The sequence below is a fragment of the Physeter macrocephalus genome, chromosome 7 (assembly GCF_002837175.3).
Source record: "Physeter macrocephalus isolate SW-GA chromosome 7, ASM283717v5, whole genome shotgun sequence".
NCBI classification, from domain to species: domain Eukaryota; kingdom Metazoa; phylum Chordata; class Mammalia; order Artiodactyla; family Physeteridae; genus Physeter; species Physeter macrocephalus.
In genome coordinates, this window is record NC_041220.1 from 140781734 (window position 1) to 140795717 (window position 13984).

Sequence of the window (13984 nt, forward strand, 5' to 3'; positions counted from 1 at the left end):
TGCCCCGCAACGGGAGGGGCCACAACAGTGAGAGGCCCGCGTACCGCAAAAAAAAAAAAAAAAAAAAAAAAGAACAGAAAAAAACTGCCAAACTGTCTTCCAGAGTGGCTATACGTGGGAAGCGGTAAGTGGGAGTTTGTGAAGGATTAATACTTCTTATTTAAATATTTGATAGACTCACCAGTGAAGCCATCAGGGCCTGGGCCTTTCTTTTGGGCAGATTTTAACTTAATTTAGTACCTTTGCCGCCCTAGTTGAATACTTCCATGGAGCTGAGGGGGAGGGGTGGGACCAGCCCCGGCAGGACCGGGCACAGGCTAGCACTGTCCTTAACTGAAGAGCCATAGCTTTCGTGAATAAAGGCTTCTCAGTTCGTTGTATGCCTTTGGTCTACATCCAGAGCACTGAAATGGCTGGTTTTGACACTCTCGTCCGGGTTGATCGTTGTTTTGGGGGAGGACTTGTCGGCTTCCTCGTGTCGTCATGCCTGAAGTCTCCTGCTTCGTGGGTTTCTCCCTCTGCTGTGTCACCCCCGTTAGCAAACAAACATGATACAGCAGCTTCCCCAAATTCTCATGCCTCCATCTCCGGCCACCATTCCATTTCTCTCCTTTTTGGGGGGAGGGGGGCAAGATTGTCTCAAAATACATCTCTACTCTCTGTCCTGTTCCCTATTCTCCCAGCACCTCCACCAAAAATCGAAAATCGCTGTCGTTAAATTCACCAACGTTTCCCGTGTCGCCAAGTCCAGCTCTGAGCTGCGCTCGGTCTTCATTTTTCTCCTTGAACTATCAGTAGCGTTTGACACGGGCCGCAGCTCCCTCGTGGACGAAACGCTCTCTCTGCTTTGCTCTCCTGATGGTCCTGCCGCGGCCTTTGCCTTCTTTGCGGATTTTCACCGCACCCTCCCTAGTCTGCTCCAGAGCCGAGCTCCTCGTCTGTGCACGGACGTCTTGCAGGGTTCATTTCCAGTTTGCACCTCTCTCCTGAGCGTTAGTCATGTCTTACGGCAGATCCCACCCCGTCTTCCTAACCTGTATTGGCAGCTTCACCCTTCTGGTTGCTCCGCCAGCCGCCTTGGAAACTTTGTTTTTTAATATATAAATGTATTTATTTATTCATTTATCTTTGGCCGTGTTGGGTTTTCATTGCTGCGCGCGGGCCTTCTCTAGTCGCAGCGAGCGGGGGCTGCTCTTCATTGCGGTGCGGGCCTTCTCATTGCGGCGGCTTCTCTTGTTGCGGAGCACGGGCTCTAGGTGCGCCGCCTTCAGTAGTTGTGGCTTGCAGCCTCAGTAGTTGTGATGCACGGGCTTAGTTGTTCCACGGCATGTGGGAGCTTCCCAGACCAGGGCTCGAACCCATGTCCCCTGCATTGGCGGGTAGATTCTTAACCACTGCGCCACCAGGGAAGTCCGATTGGAAACTTTTTGACTACTCTTTCACAAGGCACATCTAAGTCATCAGCAAAACTTGTCGGCTTCAACTTGGGATGTATTCAGAATCCAGCCACTTTAACTGCTACCATTGTCTTGCCTGGATTATTGTAACTGTCCCCTAATGGGTTTCCTATGTCTGCCCTTCTTTCCCTACAGTGTGGTATATTTTTAATAATCAGCCAATGAGATTTTTTTTAATATGAATCGGATTCTCTCTCCTGCTTTGAATTCTCCAGTGGCTTCCTATCTCGGATAAAGGCTCAAGTCCGTAGAATGGCCTCCAGGACCTACACAGTCTGCTCCCCTGTCCTTACTGCCTCGTGGACCTCATCTTCTGTCCCTTCTCTAAGTCACTAACCCTCGTGCTGCTCGGCAGCCTTGCCAGGCGTGTTCCTTCCTCGGGGCTTTTCCATTCACCATTCCCTCTACCGGAACGTTCTTGGATTTCTCTAAGACTGGTTTCCTTATGACAGATCTCTGTAACCTTCAGTGAGGCTTCCTTGAGCATCCAGTACAAATTAGCAACTTCCAGTGCCCAGCATTCCCTGTCTCCCCTTTCTCCTTTTTTTTTTTTTTCCTTTCTCCTTTTTATTTTGCTCCAAAGCACTTTTCACCGTATGACAACATGTCTATCGCCTTGTTTGTCTCTCCCCCACACAAAATAAGCCCCACAGCCAATAAGGAGAGAGATTTTAGTCTGTTCGACGCTGTATCTCCTGTGGACCGGAGCGGTGTCTGTCTGAGAGGGCGAGGCAGGGATCGTGGTGGCCCGCCTGCCGAGGAGGTGGTGTGGTCAGGAGTGAGAGCTGGATATCTTGAGTCCTTTTTTGAAGTCTTTCTCTGATCACTCTTATCCATCCTGATTGTTTTAGCCCTTACTATACCCTAACCCACTCCACATAACATGCATTCACTTTTTCTCTTGTTAGTTTATGTATATATTAATCTTTAACCAAACACTTCTTGAGAGAAAAGATCAGCTCATATTTTGTAGGTATGGGGTGCTCTTCCCAAAGTTCAGAGAACAGAGAAATAAGAATGTAAAATCAGCACGCTGCGGACGGATGGTTTCTGAGGACTGCAGGGTCAGATTAGATTGTGGAGGTGATGAGTCTTGCCAGTGCCCACCGGCCGAGAAGTGACCTGCAGGGGTGGACGGAATGCAGAGTGCCCAGCGGGAGCAGAGCCTTGCTGTCTAGGAGGAGGGCGGAACCACCTTCCAGGGCCGCGTGTCTCTGTCCTGGCGCCTTGCTCTCCATGCGAGAAGCTGATTGGTTATTCAGCCCCCACGTACTTTGGTGTCAGAAGGCGTGTCCTAGGCTGGCTTCATGATTAAACAGGGTATGCAGGCTTGCATCTATCAATCAGGAGGACCATCTTAGGGTTCCCTGTAAGATCTAAGGAGGAGAGACAGGACGATAGTAAATATGCCCTGAAATTCCCGTCTACCCAGTCTCTTAGTTGAAATTTTGCCTGATTCTCTTTCTTGGGTACACGAATCTAGTGAAACAAGAGCAAAAGGTCTATGTCAGTAAAACTTTTGAAAAGACAACCTTTAGTGCATTCCAGAGTACTGTTATTACACCCAACAGAAATTGTCCATTTGGGAACTCAAATTTGAGGGGAATAAAAGTCACTTTGAATAACGTACGCAAGTTTTCTTAATAGAGGTGTGTGTGCCCTCTAGTAGAAATACTGTTTTGAAATTGCTACCTGTTCTAACCTAGATGCGTTTTCCAAATAATCTTAAAGAAGTTATGGTCACTTAACAAGCCTTGTCAGCAGCTCTGGAGAGTGGCACAGCTGAATGGTGTTAGAGCTGGGGCTGGAACTGATGCTTTGATACCCACGATGCAGTACATCCTTCCTCTTTTTTGCTGCAAAGCTTTATCCTTTGATGGTAAATTTAATTTTTGAAAACCACCAAAAGTCACAAATAAGGGGAATGACAAGATTTAATAATCCACTGTTGGTCCAAAATGAGCCGGTTTTAACAAGAATGTTTTCCTTGAATGTTGTAGCTAATAGCCTATAAATACATTTCTAAGACCAAACCAAAAAAGGACAACAGGGAATGATGAAATTAGAATATCCAATTTGCTTCATCTCCCATCTACACAACAGTCTCAGAATAAGAATTCTAATACGACCATTACTAATTATGATCACTGAAGACAATTATTTTAAGTTTTTTATTTTGATAAAGTCCAAATTATCAATGTTTTGTGTTGTGGATTGTGTTTTTTGGAGTTTTTTTGTTTGTTTGTTTGTTTTTTGCCGCACCACGCACGGCTTACGGGAATCCCCGACCAGGGATCGAACCCACACTGCCTGCACTGGAAGAGCAGAGTCCTGGCCACTGGACTGCCAGGGACGCCCCTAAAAACAGTTAAACAATTTTTAGTTGAATCTGCTTGCTTCTCTCTGGTCCCTGCTTCCCCCCACCCCCATGCTTTTTTGGGGTGTACTAAATCTGCATCGGTTCATTATCAGGTCACATAGCCATTGTATATTGTACTCTGACTTTTAACCTCATTTAGACTTGATTTTCGAAGTAGCTGTATGTTTAATATAGTACCACCAGTTCTTAAATCAGTGTCTCTGGTCATTTTGGTCTAAATCTTGTTCTCTAATTCCAGGGGTGGCAAAGACCTTTCTGAAAAGGGCAGGATAGTAAACATTTAGGCTTTGAGGGCCAAAAACAATCCTGTCACGTATCGTGTGTGTGTGTGTGTGTGTGTGTGTGTGTGTGTGTGTGTGTGTGTGTGTGTGACATCTCTTTAAAACCATTCTTGGCTTGAGGACTGCACTCAAATACATCTGGCTGCGTTCGCCATCCCCGACTCTAGTAGCTTCTGAAAGAAGTGCTCCTGGCATCAGTATTCCAGTTTTGCTGGATATAAAATCCTTGGTTCGTATACTGATGAGCTGTATATATAAAGTTTGACATATATTTCAAATACGTAACTTCATTTTCTTCTGGTATAAAACATTGCAGTTGAAGTCCGGTGATACTCTAATTGTCCTTGTAAGTTACTTGCTGTTTTTGCCTAGAGCCCAAGGGATTTTTTCTTTTTCTTTACAGCCCAGTTGGTGTTGGTCATTCTGGGTTGATATTCTCAGGTATGTGTGTCCATGATACATGTTTTTTTAACCCCATAATTTTTTCCTTTTAAACCATTCACTTTATTTTTTTCCAGCTTTATTGAGGTATAATTAACAAATAAAAATTGTATGTATTTAAGGTAAACCACACGATATTTTGATATTTGTAAACGTTGTGAAATAATTACCTCAGTCAAGCTAATTAACATATCTCACTCACACAGTTACCCTGTGTGTCTGAGGGAGTGGGGGCGTGAGATCACTTTAGATCTCCTCTCTTAGAGGATTTCAAGTATGGAATACACTATTGTTAACTGTAGTCACCACGCTGTACATTAAACCTCCGGAACTTAATTCATCCTGCATGACTGAAACTTTGTACTCCTAAGTTTTCTCGATTGATAGTTTTTAGTATTTGTTTCATTTCCTGGCATTGCTTTTCCTGCTGCAAGAACCCCTGTTTATCCATATGTTGCATCTTTGCTTAAAATTAGTACATAATGTTTGCCACTGTCTCTTAAATGCTTTATCTCATTTCTTTTTGTTATGTTTTTTGTTACTAATTCTTTGTGTTACCTTACTTTCTAATTTAGGCTATTCTGTCATTGTCTTATCTTTTAGCTCATTTTGCAATAGGATATAATTTTGATTGGCTTTCTCGCCATATCTTGCTGGCACACTTTTATTGTCTGAACAGACGTTAACCTGATCCTTATTCACTTCATGTGAAGGTTTTTCTAAGTTTTTAGAAAGAAGTGTGGCTCAGGATAGTTTTTCTGGCTTCACGTAACTCCTCAAACCTTCGACTCCTGTTGGATACTGTTACCTTCTTTTTCACATTCACTTTCACATGGTACTTGCTTTTTATCACAGCCACTACCCCAGAACTCAGCTTGGCGAGGATGTGATGTCATTAAAAGGATGTAGAGCAGTCCTGTTGAAAGTGAACTGCATCAAGCTGGTCATTTGCCTAGAGCCTGACAAATGTCACATACTGGAGCCCCTGTGAATTTGCTGTGATGCCCTGTGACAGTTTGGTCTACCGTTAGGCTGATGCTGCTGATCTGGAAACCACACTTGAGAAACCAGTAGGACTTTCTGAAAAATTTACTTTATTTTTTGGCTGTGTTGGGTCTTCCGTGATGCTCGCGGGCTCTCTCTAGTTGCGGCGAGCGGGGGCTACTCTTCATTGCGGTGCGCGGGCTTCTCATTGTGGTGGCTTCTCTTGCTGCAGAGCACCGGCTCTAGGCGTGCAGGCTTCAGTAGTTGCAGCACGTGGGCTCAGTAGTTGTGGCTCACAGGCTCAGCAGTTGTGGCTCACGGGCTCTAGAGCGCAGGCTGAGTAGTTATGGCGCACAGGCTTAGTTGCTCCGCAGCGTGTGGGATCTTCCCAGACCAGGGCTCGAACCCATGTCCCTGCATTGGCAGGTGGATTCTTAACCAGTGTGCCACCAGGGAAGTCCCCCAGTGGGACTTTTTATTGCCTTTTATTTATTTATTTAATTTTTAAAATGTGTGTGTGTTAGTTTCTGCTTTATAACAAAGTGGATCAGCTATACACATACATATATCCCCATATCCCTTCCCTCTTGCGTCTCCCTCCCACCCTCCCTATCCCACCCCTCTAGGTGGTCACAAAGCACCGAGCTGATCTCCCTGTGCTATGCGGCTGCTTCCCACTAGCTATCTACTGTACATTTGGTAGTGTATATATGTCAGGGCTACTCTCTCACTTCATACCAGCTTACTCTTCTCTCTTCCCGTATCCTCAAGTCCATTCTCTATGTCTGCGTATTTGTTTTTCTCCTTCTGACTTATTTCACTCTGTATGACAGACTCTAGGTCCATCCACCTCACTACAATCCTTTTATGGCCGAGTAGTATTTTTACTGCCTTAAAAAAAACCCCAAAAAACTAGAAGTACAGAAGAAAGATTTTCAGAGTTGTACTGCCAGCCAAGAAGAAAACTCCTCTGGACCCATGTACTCAGATAGGCAAACAAATTTATTAAAAGGAATTTAATATATTCATATCAAACAGTTTCGGAACAGGTGTGTGCATGTGTTCACGCATGTGCGTTTGTGAGAAGAACGGGCTTGCTGGCAGTTGCACGTGCACAGAAATGTATGTTGGGAAAACTGGTGTGTTTCTTTGCCTTAATCTAGCTTTCTCGTTGGGGAACTACTTTTGAGCTGATGAAAAGGAACAATAGCAAGCATGCTTGCGCGCTTGTTAACCCTTGGCGGTGAACACTTGAATCTGCTTTTGTGACCTGCTCCAGCAAGTTCGATCAGCTGCTAGTTTCAGATGCAATCAGCTTGCCCAATAATACGTGTTGTGAAGGAAACTTTGTGTCCTGCAAGAGGAGGCCAGGACTTGGACGGGGTAGGGAAATCCAGGTTCCTCCACACCAGGAACCACGCGCAGAATCGAGGAGCTGGTTCCAGGTAGAACGTGCCCCTACTTCACAGTATAATGAAGAGGAAACAAGGCTGACCTTTAAAGGAGCAGGCAGCTACTTGCAAGTGAGGTGCGGGGCCCAACTCTCCTCATGCTGGCTTGTCGAAGGCCGTGTGTGCTCTAGTCTCCTTAGTGAGTTATTGGCCAGTTAGGTAACAATAGGAAGCCCTAGGAAGCGCGCTGACAGGGCCTCCTGCACCTCTCCTCCCAGGATCCCAGAGAATGTGGGCGACTGCCGCTACTCCCAGCCCCTTTTCTGAGTTGTTACAAATCTGGCAATCGACAATAGATTACAGACCACAGTGCTCGGTGGAGTCCCACAGAAAGCCAGCTCCCCGGTGCACGGTTAACGTGGTCGAGAAGCGGGAGACGGGTTTAATCCAGCCGTTCCTCGCCATAGCAGAGGGATCTGGATGGGTGACATGGCTAGGGCAACAGCCTGCTCTGACCGAGCCTGTTCTCCAGGATTAACTGGGCTTTCTGATATCTGGCTCTGTACACACTGGTCTTCACGTTCTCACTTAAAATGCACAGAAAAAGGCATATGGATTTTGTTTAGCCATGCTTTCGTAAGACTGTGTCTGTGAATTATAAAGACAGATCCTAGGTTAGAATAAGCCAGAAAGATCGAGGTATCTCAACAGCGGTATTTCAAGTACCCGCCCTGAGAGAAAGCTAGAACCCGGAAACTCCTTTAATCCACCCTGTAGAACGCGAACGTGGCAACGTCGCCCCGAAGTGAGCTCCCGGCTTCTGTGGACAGTAAGTTGCCTTATCTTCCGGCTGAGCCGAGTGGGAACGGACGACGAGCCGGGCGAGTGACTGTGCTTTCCTTCCCCGCAGCGCGTCCCATGGGAAGCAGGCTCTGCAGCGCTCTCACCAAGACCCTGGACGGCAGCGCCGCCTCCCAGCACCCAGAGTATCTGGTGGCACCCGACCTGGAGCATCTGGAGCCCATTGATCCTAAAGAGCTCCTTGAGGAGTGCAGGGCCGTCCTGCACACTCGGCCTCCCCGCTTCCAGCGGGGTTTCGTGGATCTGCGGGCCGATGGCCCCAGGAGTAGCCACACACCCATCCGGGTCATGCAGTGGAACATCCTCGCCCAAGGTACGCCTGCGCTGGGCTCGCCTTCCTGCCCCGCCCGCCCCGCCCTGTGCGCACGCCTGCGCTGGGACCGCCTTCCGGCCCCGCCCTGTGCGCGGGGAGAGGGGCCGGGCGCGGGGGCGGCCTGGGGAGCTCCCGCACGGGGAGGTCAGGAAGGGGAGTCGTCTGGCTTTCAGTGCCCGATCCAGCGGCTGAAGACGCGCTCCCTAGCTTCCCGGCACGTGCTTCCTGTCTCTTGTTAGCCCGTAAGCGTTCATCAGTTGTCTCCCGCTTTGAGTCCACAGCACTAAGGTAGCACCAGGAAGGGGGAAACTGAGTCTGCCGGACGCGTGACCCTGAACCTTCTGCAGGGAATGGGGCTGTGTAGGGGTGGTGCTGAGTCGGGGTACTCCTGAGGCCAGGTTCGCATCCAGACGCCTCTTCATAATTTGAGGCCAGAGATGTTGCTTCAGTTCTCTGTGCTTTAACATATTACTTTGTACGGTAGAAAGGACTCCTTTCCTGGGTCTGCTCAGTTAAAAAACAGGTGTGCCAGTCAACTTTCTTGCCGATCATGTCGCAGTTGAAATTTTAAGAAACCAGGGTCACCATTTTTTCTGGAAAGGAAGGGCATACTCCCTGACTTTCCAATCTTTGATTCATTTGTTTTTTCCAGGTGTAGGAAAAAGCTGCCCATTTTAAATGGGTGTCATTTGTTCTAAGTGGTGTCTATAAAGGCCTAGTATGGCTTATTATAAGTCAGTGTTGAAATCACTCTATAGAGTTAAATGTATTTACTTCATCTGGCATAGTTTAGATCTCTTGGACGCCAGAGAACACTGTCTAAAAGCTAAAACTTAAGAAGATCTTATAGTGACAAGAAATAGTTTTAATACGAAAGGATCAGTTAGTTGCTTGCTTCATCTGGATGGTAAGAGGTTATTCAGTTCGGTAGGTCGGTGCGGTAAGAAGAACCCCCAGAGCGTCTGAAGCAGGGGGAGCCCTCTGCAGGTCTTGGGTAGCGTCAAACCGAAGGAGACTCGCAGGTACTTAGTAGCGGTTCTTAAGTAGCTGACCACTGACCGGCTTTTTTCTTTCAGCTCTTGGAGAAGGCAAAGACAACTTTGTACAGTGCCCTCTTGAAGCACTCAAGTGGGAAGAAAGGAAATGTCTCATCCTGGAAGAAATCCTAGCCTACCAGCCCGATATACTATGCCTCCAAGAGGTGGACCACTACTTTGACACCTTCCACCCCCTCCTCAGTAGACTGGGCTATCAGGGCACGTTTTTCCCCAAGCCCTGGTCCCCTTGTCTGGATGTGGAACACAACAACGGGCCAGATGGCTGTGCCTTGTTTTTTCTCCACAACCGATTCAAGCTGGTCAACAGTGCCAACATCAGGCTGACGGCCATGGCGCTGAAAACCAACCAGGTGGCCATTGCCCAGACCCTAGAGTGCAAGGAGTCCAGCCGACAGTTCTGCATCGCCGTCACCCACCTCAAGGCTCGCACTGGCTGGGAGCGATTTCGATCGGCCCAAGGCTGTGACCTTCTCCAGAACCTGCAGAACATCACCCAGGGAGCCAAGATTCCCCTTATCGTTTGTGGGGACTTCAACGCAGAGCCAACAGAGGAGGTCTACAGACACTTCGCATCCTCCAGCCTCAACCTGAACAGCGCCTACAAGCTGCTGAGCGCGGACGGGCAGTCAGAACCTCCGTACACCACCTGGAAGATCCGGACCTCGGGCGAGTGCCGGAACACCCTGGATTATATCTGGTACTCCAAGCATGCGCTCAGCGTGAGGTCGGCCCTGGGTCTGCTCACCGAGGAACAGATTGGACCCAACCGGCTACCGTCCTTCAATTACCCTTCAGACCACCTGTCCCTAGTGTGTGACTTTAGCTTTAACGAGGAACCTTGATGGACATTTATAAATGCTTGTCTGTGTCTCTTTAATCACAAGTCTTAACCAGGGACGTTTCAGGAAGCTGAAATAAGATAAGAGGTTGACTGAGGAAGGCTCCCCAGTTCCTCTCACTTCACTTTCCGTGTTTCCAGCATGCCCTTGGGAAGGAACCCCGTTTGCTCACGAACCTTTTCCATTAAAACCTACAGCGAAGAAGGTGTTTGCACTCCAGTTTTGGTTTGTATTGTTTTCTTTCCCTTAGCGTTAATTACATTTTGATCATTTAAGGGCATTATATTTGGCTTTGTTTGGAAGCTTTTTTAGTTTGAGGATCCTATATTAAAATAGACTTGCTCGAGTCCCCCTGTAATTAACAAGTATGCAGGAATAATTTCTCTAGACAACATTTCAAGTTATTTATTTGTGTTTTTTTAAAAATATCAACAAGTTATGCATGGCAATATTTATTATTTTATATCTTCGTGTAAAATTAAGTAAATAAATTATAGCATTATGAACATTTAAAAACCATGCAAAACATAAGTTATAGAGTAATTTATAGTAATCTTCTTAAAGCGTTAAAGATGTTCTTACTTGGGGTCTAATAAAATAGTAGCGTACAAAGGAACTGTTTAGGCTGGAGGGGTTTGTGTTTGCTATTTAAGTGGAAATATCAGTTCTCCTTGATATGCCTCCGTGTCCTCCATTATTATGTTTCTTGAAGAAATTCCATTTCTGGTTTTCCATCAGAATGCTATCGGTGTACATTTGCGGTCACTCAAAAGTGTCGTTATATGTATTGAATATGCTTTGCACAGTAGGTTGTTTAGGAGCTGATATGTGGCGGTGGCTAAGTCAGTGGGACCTTCTTTTCAGAGATGGGAAACTATTTCTAGCCTGTTAATGAGGCTGTCGTTGAGATTTACTAAGATAGCCAGGTGACTGGTTTAAAACAACTAGAAAGCAGAATATAGAGTTAGAAAGATAACCTGGAATTCTCTTCCCTCAGAAATAAAAGTGGTAAAGATAACAGGTGAAAGCCCTTCCTAACAAAAATCTCAAAAAATAGCCCATTGGTAATAAATGGATAGATATTTTAACCCATGAGTTGTAAATATTTAAGATCAATCAATAAATGGTCTTTTAAAGCTAGCGTTTTCATATCGTGTCTTTTCAATGCAAAGAGAATCTGAGAATAGACTGGATCTTTTAATCCTCTTAAATGCGGTGCCCACACCGTCCTTTTTACTCACACCTTCATTTTGAAACTGGACAAAGGTGGATCTGTAGTCGCACGTTGAAGGCATCTGTGCTGTGCTTACGAGGTATCGCTCGGTGACGGGGTTGCAGTCCTCAAAGTAGCTCCTCCAGACGTTTCTGCATTGGAACCACTTTGGAGACAAATGAGGTTTTCAGTATATTGTATACACGAAATCTTGGGGCTACCTGGAAGGAATGGCAGTGGAAGAACATCTGTACCAGTTGTCATCTGGTTCAGGTTCCTATGTCGTTGAGAAGCAGGATACCGATTCGTACAGCAGGCACTGAATATAGTTTACCTACCGCAAAACACACCAACCGGAAGAGATGCTATCACAGCCATATCGTAAGCAAATCTGGATGAGAATGAAAGCCAAAAGAGTGTTTGCATTTCAAATGTTGTCCACCAGTATACAAGTTGACAGGCTGTGGTTTGGGGGTGGGACTGGGGGTGGGTGGGACTGCCACTGAGCGGAAGGGCTTCTGGAATAGCAGCCGGTCATCCTTGAGCGTTACCACGGCTGCAGGCCTAAGCACTTACCAGTATGCTTTCGTTGTTTGTATTTGTCTTCATTTAAAATGTAATCACGTGAGCACTTTATGTAAACAGGTTTTTAGTAGTATATAAATCTTGATAGGTGGCACTTTTATGTTTTATTTTTACTTCCCCTCTAGCCTTTCTCTGCAGGCAGCTCTGCCTTGTGGACCATCAGGGTAACCTGAAGGCATAACAGTAAATAACAAATCTCTATTCTAAATGTTTTCAAGTATGTTCCATTACTGAGTTTCTCTCGTTCCATCCCTATGTACCTTTTGATCCAGCTTTTCCTTTTATATCCCATAATATTTAGATTGTGGTTGTAATTAGAGTCTTAGAAATTGTGCAGATTCTTGATGACAGAGTGAGAGTGGATTTTTTTTTTCTTCCTCCATGCCGTATTTCAGTAGATTCCATTCTACGAGGTAGTAGCAATGGCCGCCTCATTCACTTAAGTAAAGCATAATGGTGTGTATCTGTATAACATTTGAGTTCCTTATCTTTGGTTCTGAGAGCTTTACATTTGATCTTAAAACTACTCTTAATTTAAAATGGGGCTTAAGAGGTCCAAATAATTTGACCAAAGTCTCAGCTAATAGGTAGAGACAGGGTTCGCCCTCAGGTCTGTCATGACCCCAAAGGGCTCACTTCCTTCCCCACCACCATGTGCCCTTGGCCTTGAGAGAGTACAATTGGGGAGAAAAGTAATATTCTGGGGGTGGAAGAGATTTGTTGAATGCAAAATGGTCAAACACATAAGTCATACTTTTGTAGTACACGTACAGTATAGAGTTAGAAGCAAGATACAGAGGCTGAATAGTGGCTGTAGAGCGGATTTCGGTTATTCTGATATAATAGTAAAGCAGTACTGCCAAAATTAGAACATCTGATACCGTTTGCATAGTTTGATGGTGGCTTTTTTTAAAGGAAGCAGTAAGAGCTGTAGTAGTGTTTCAAACTAAAGGAGGAAATCGATGCAAATATTCTGTATTTGAATCATTCTTTTAAAACATGCAAAATTTTATAATGAAGGGAATGTTGCATCTAATTACACGATGTGTCTTAGACTTGAGAGATTTCCAAGATTTAAATTCTAAAAAGAGAAAAACACATGCTCATAATCATAATTGATTTCAATTTTAGCAAAGGAAAGGCATCCAAAAAAATGAACGTGCTTGCATAAGGAGCTCTGATGAACTTTTTAAAATGACAGGTAGAAAAATATGGCACAGGCAGGCCTTTATCTAGAGTGGATGGATACCGGAATGGCAGAGGTCTGGTACTGGGCTTATAAATGCAAATCGTGTACAAGGGCATGGGCTGTTAAGTAAAGAGACTTAGCTGTGACCACTGTGGTTCTATCTCTAGGGCCTCAGTTTTCTCATCCAGAGAGTATAGCATCATATCTGCCCTGTCAACCTCATAGATTTGTGAGGTGTTTGTAAAACAATATTGTAAATTGTAATATAATATATGTGTAGGTCGTTGAGTAAACAATGCTTAAGATTCAGAGCAAGAAAAGGAAGGGCAATGTTCTGGATGTCCTAACGTATTCATGGATGTCCTAACGAGACACTCTTCAGGTCATTCCAAGGGGAATAATCCTTCAGTTTTGAAGGGCAGAACTAATAGTGTTAATAGAAAATTAAGGGACTTCCCTGGTGGCACAGTGGTTAAGAGTCCGCCTGCCAATGCAGGGGACACGGGTTCGATCCCTGGTCCGGGAAGATCCCACATGCCGCGGAGCAACTAAGCCCGTGCGCCGCAACTACTGAGCCTGCGCTCTAGAGCCCGCGAGCCACAGCTACTGAGCCCGCGTGCTGCAACTACTGAAGCCCGCGCGCCTAGAGCCCGTGCTCCGCAACAAGAGAAGCCACCACAATGAGAAGCCCGCGCACCGCAACGAAGAGTAGCCCCCGCTCGCCGCGACTAGAGAAAGCCCGCACACAGCAGTGAAGACCCAACACAGCCAAAAATAAATAAATAATTTTTTTTCTTTTAAGAAAAGGAAATTAAGCCCCAAATAGGTGAGGGGCTGATAGAATGGCAAGATTTTTTTCCCCTAACTCTTCCTCCAGGAAGTTGTGAGGCTGTGGGTTGGTGATTCGGTTCTTTAATTTCAGGAGAAGATTTCAACCCTACTTTGATTTGTAAAATAGAAATATCTGCCTTTGGGGCCCTAGCTCCCCAGAT

General features: G+C 45.7%; 1 protein-coding gene across 5 annotated transcripts in view; it reads left to right on the forward strand.

Moving 5' to 3' along the window:
- NOCT (nocturnin) overlaps positions 1–13984 on the forward strand; it is a 43884-nt gene that overhangs the window by 15446 nt on the left and 14454 nt on the right. Inside the window, exons 2-5 of one of the 5 annotated variants that reach the window (XM_028492317.2) lie at positions 4522–4559; positions 6707–6926; positions 7712–8108; positions 9185–10224. In XM_028492317.2, the coding sequence (XP_028348118.1) occupies positions 6849–6926; positions 7712–8108; positions 9185–10008 (1299 nt within the window). In that variant the 5' untranslated portion in view covers positions 4522–4559; positions 6707–6848 and the 3' untranslated portion in view covers positions 10009–10224. Of the gene's footprint in view, positions 1–51; positions 4560–6706; positions 6927–7711; positions 8109–9184; positions 10231–13984 lie in introns of those variants that run through there. The other 4 variants (XM_024119206.3, XM_024119211.2, XR_008617919.1 and 1 more) reach the window with 4 other exon arrangements.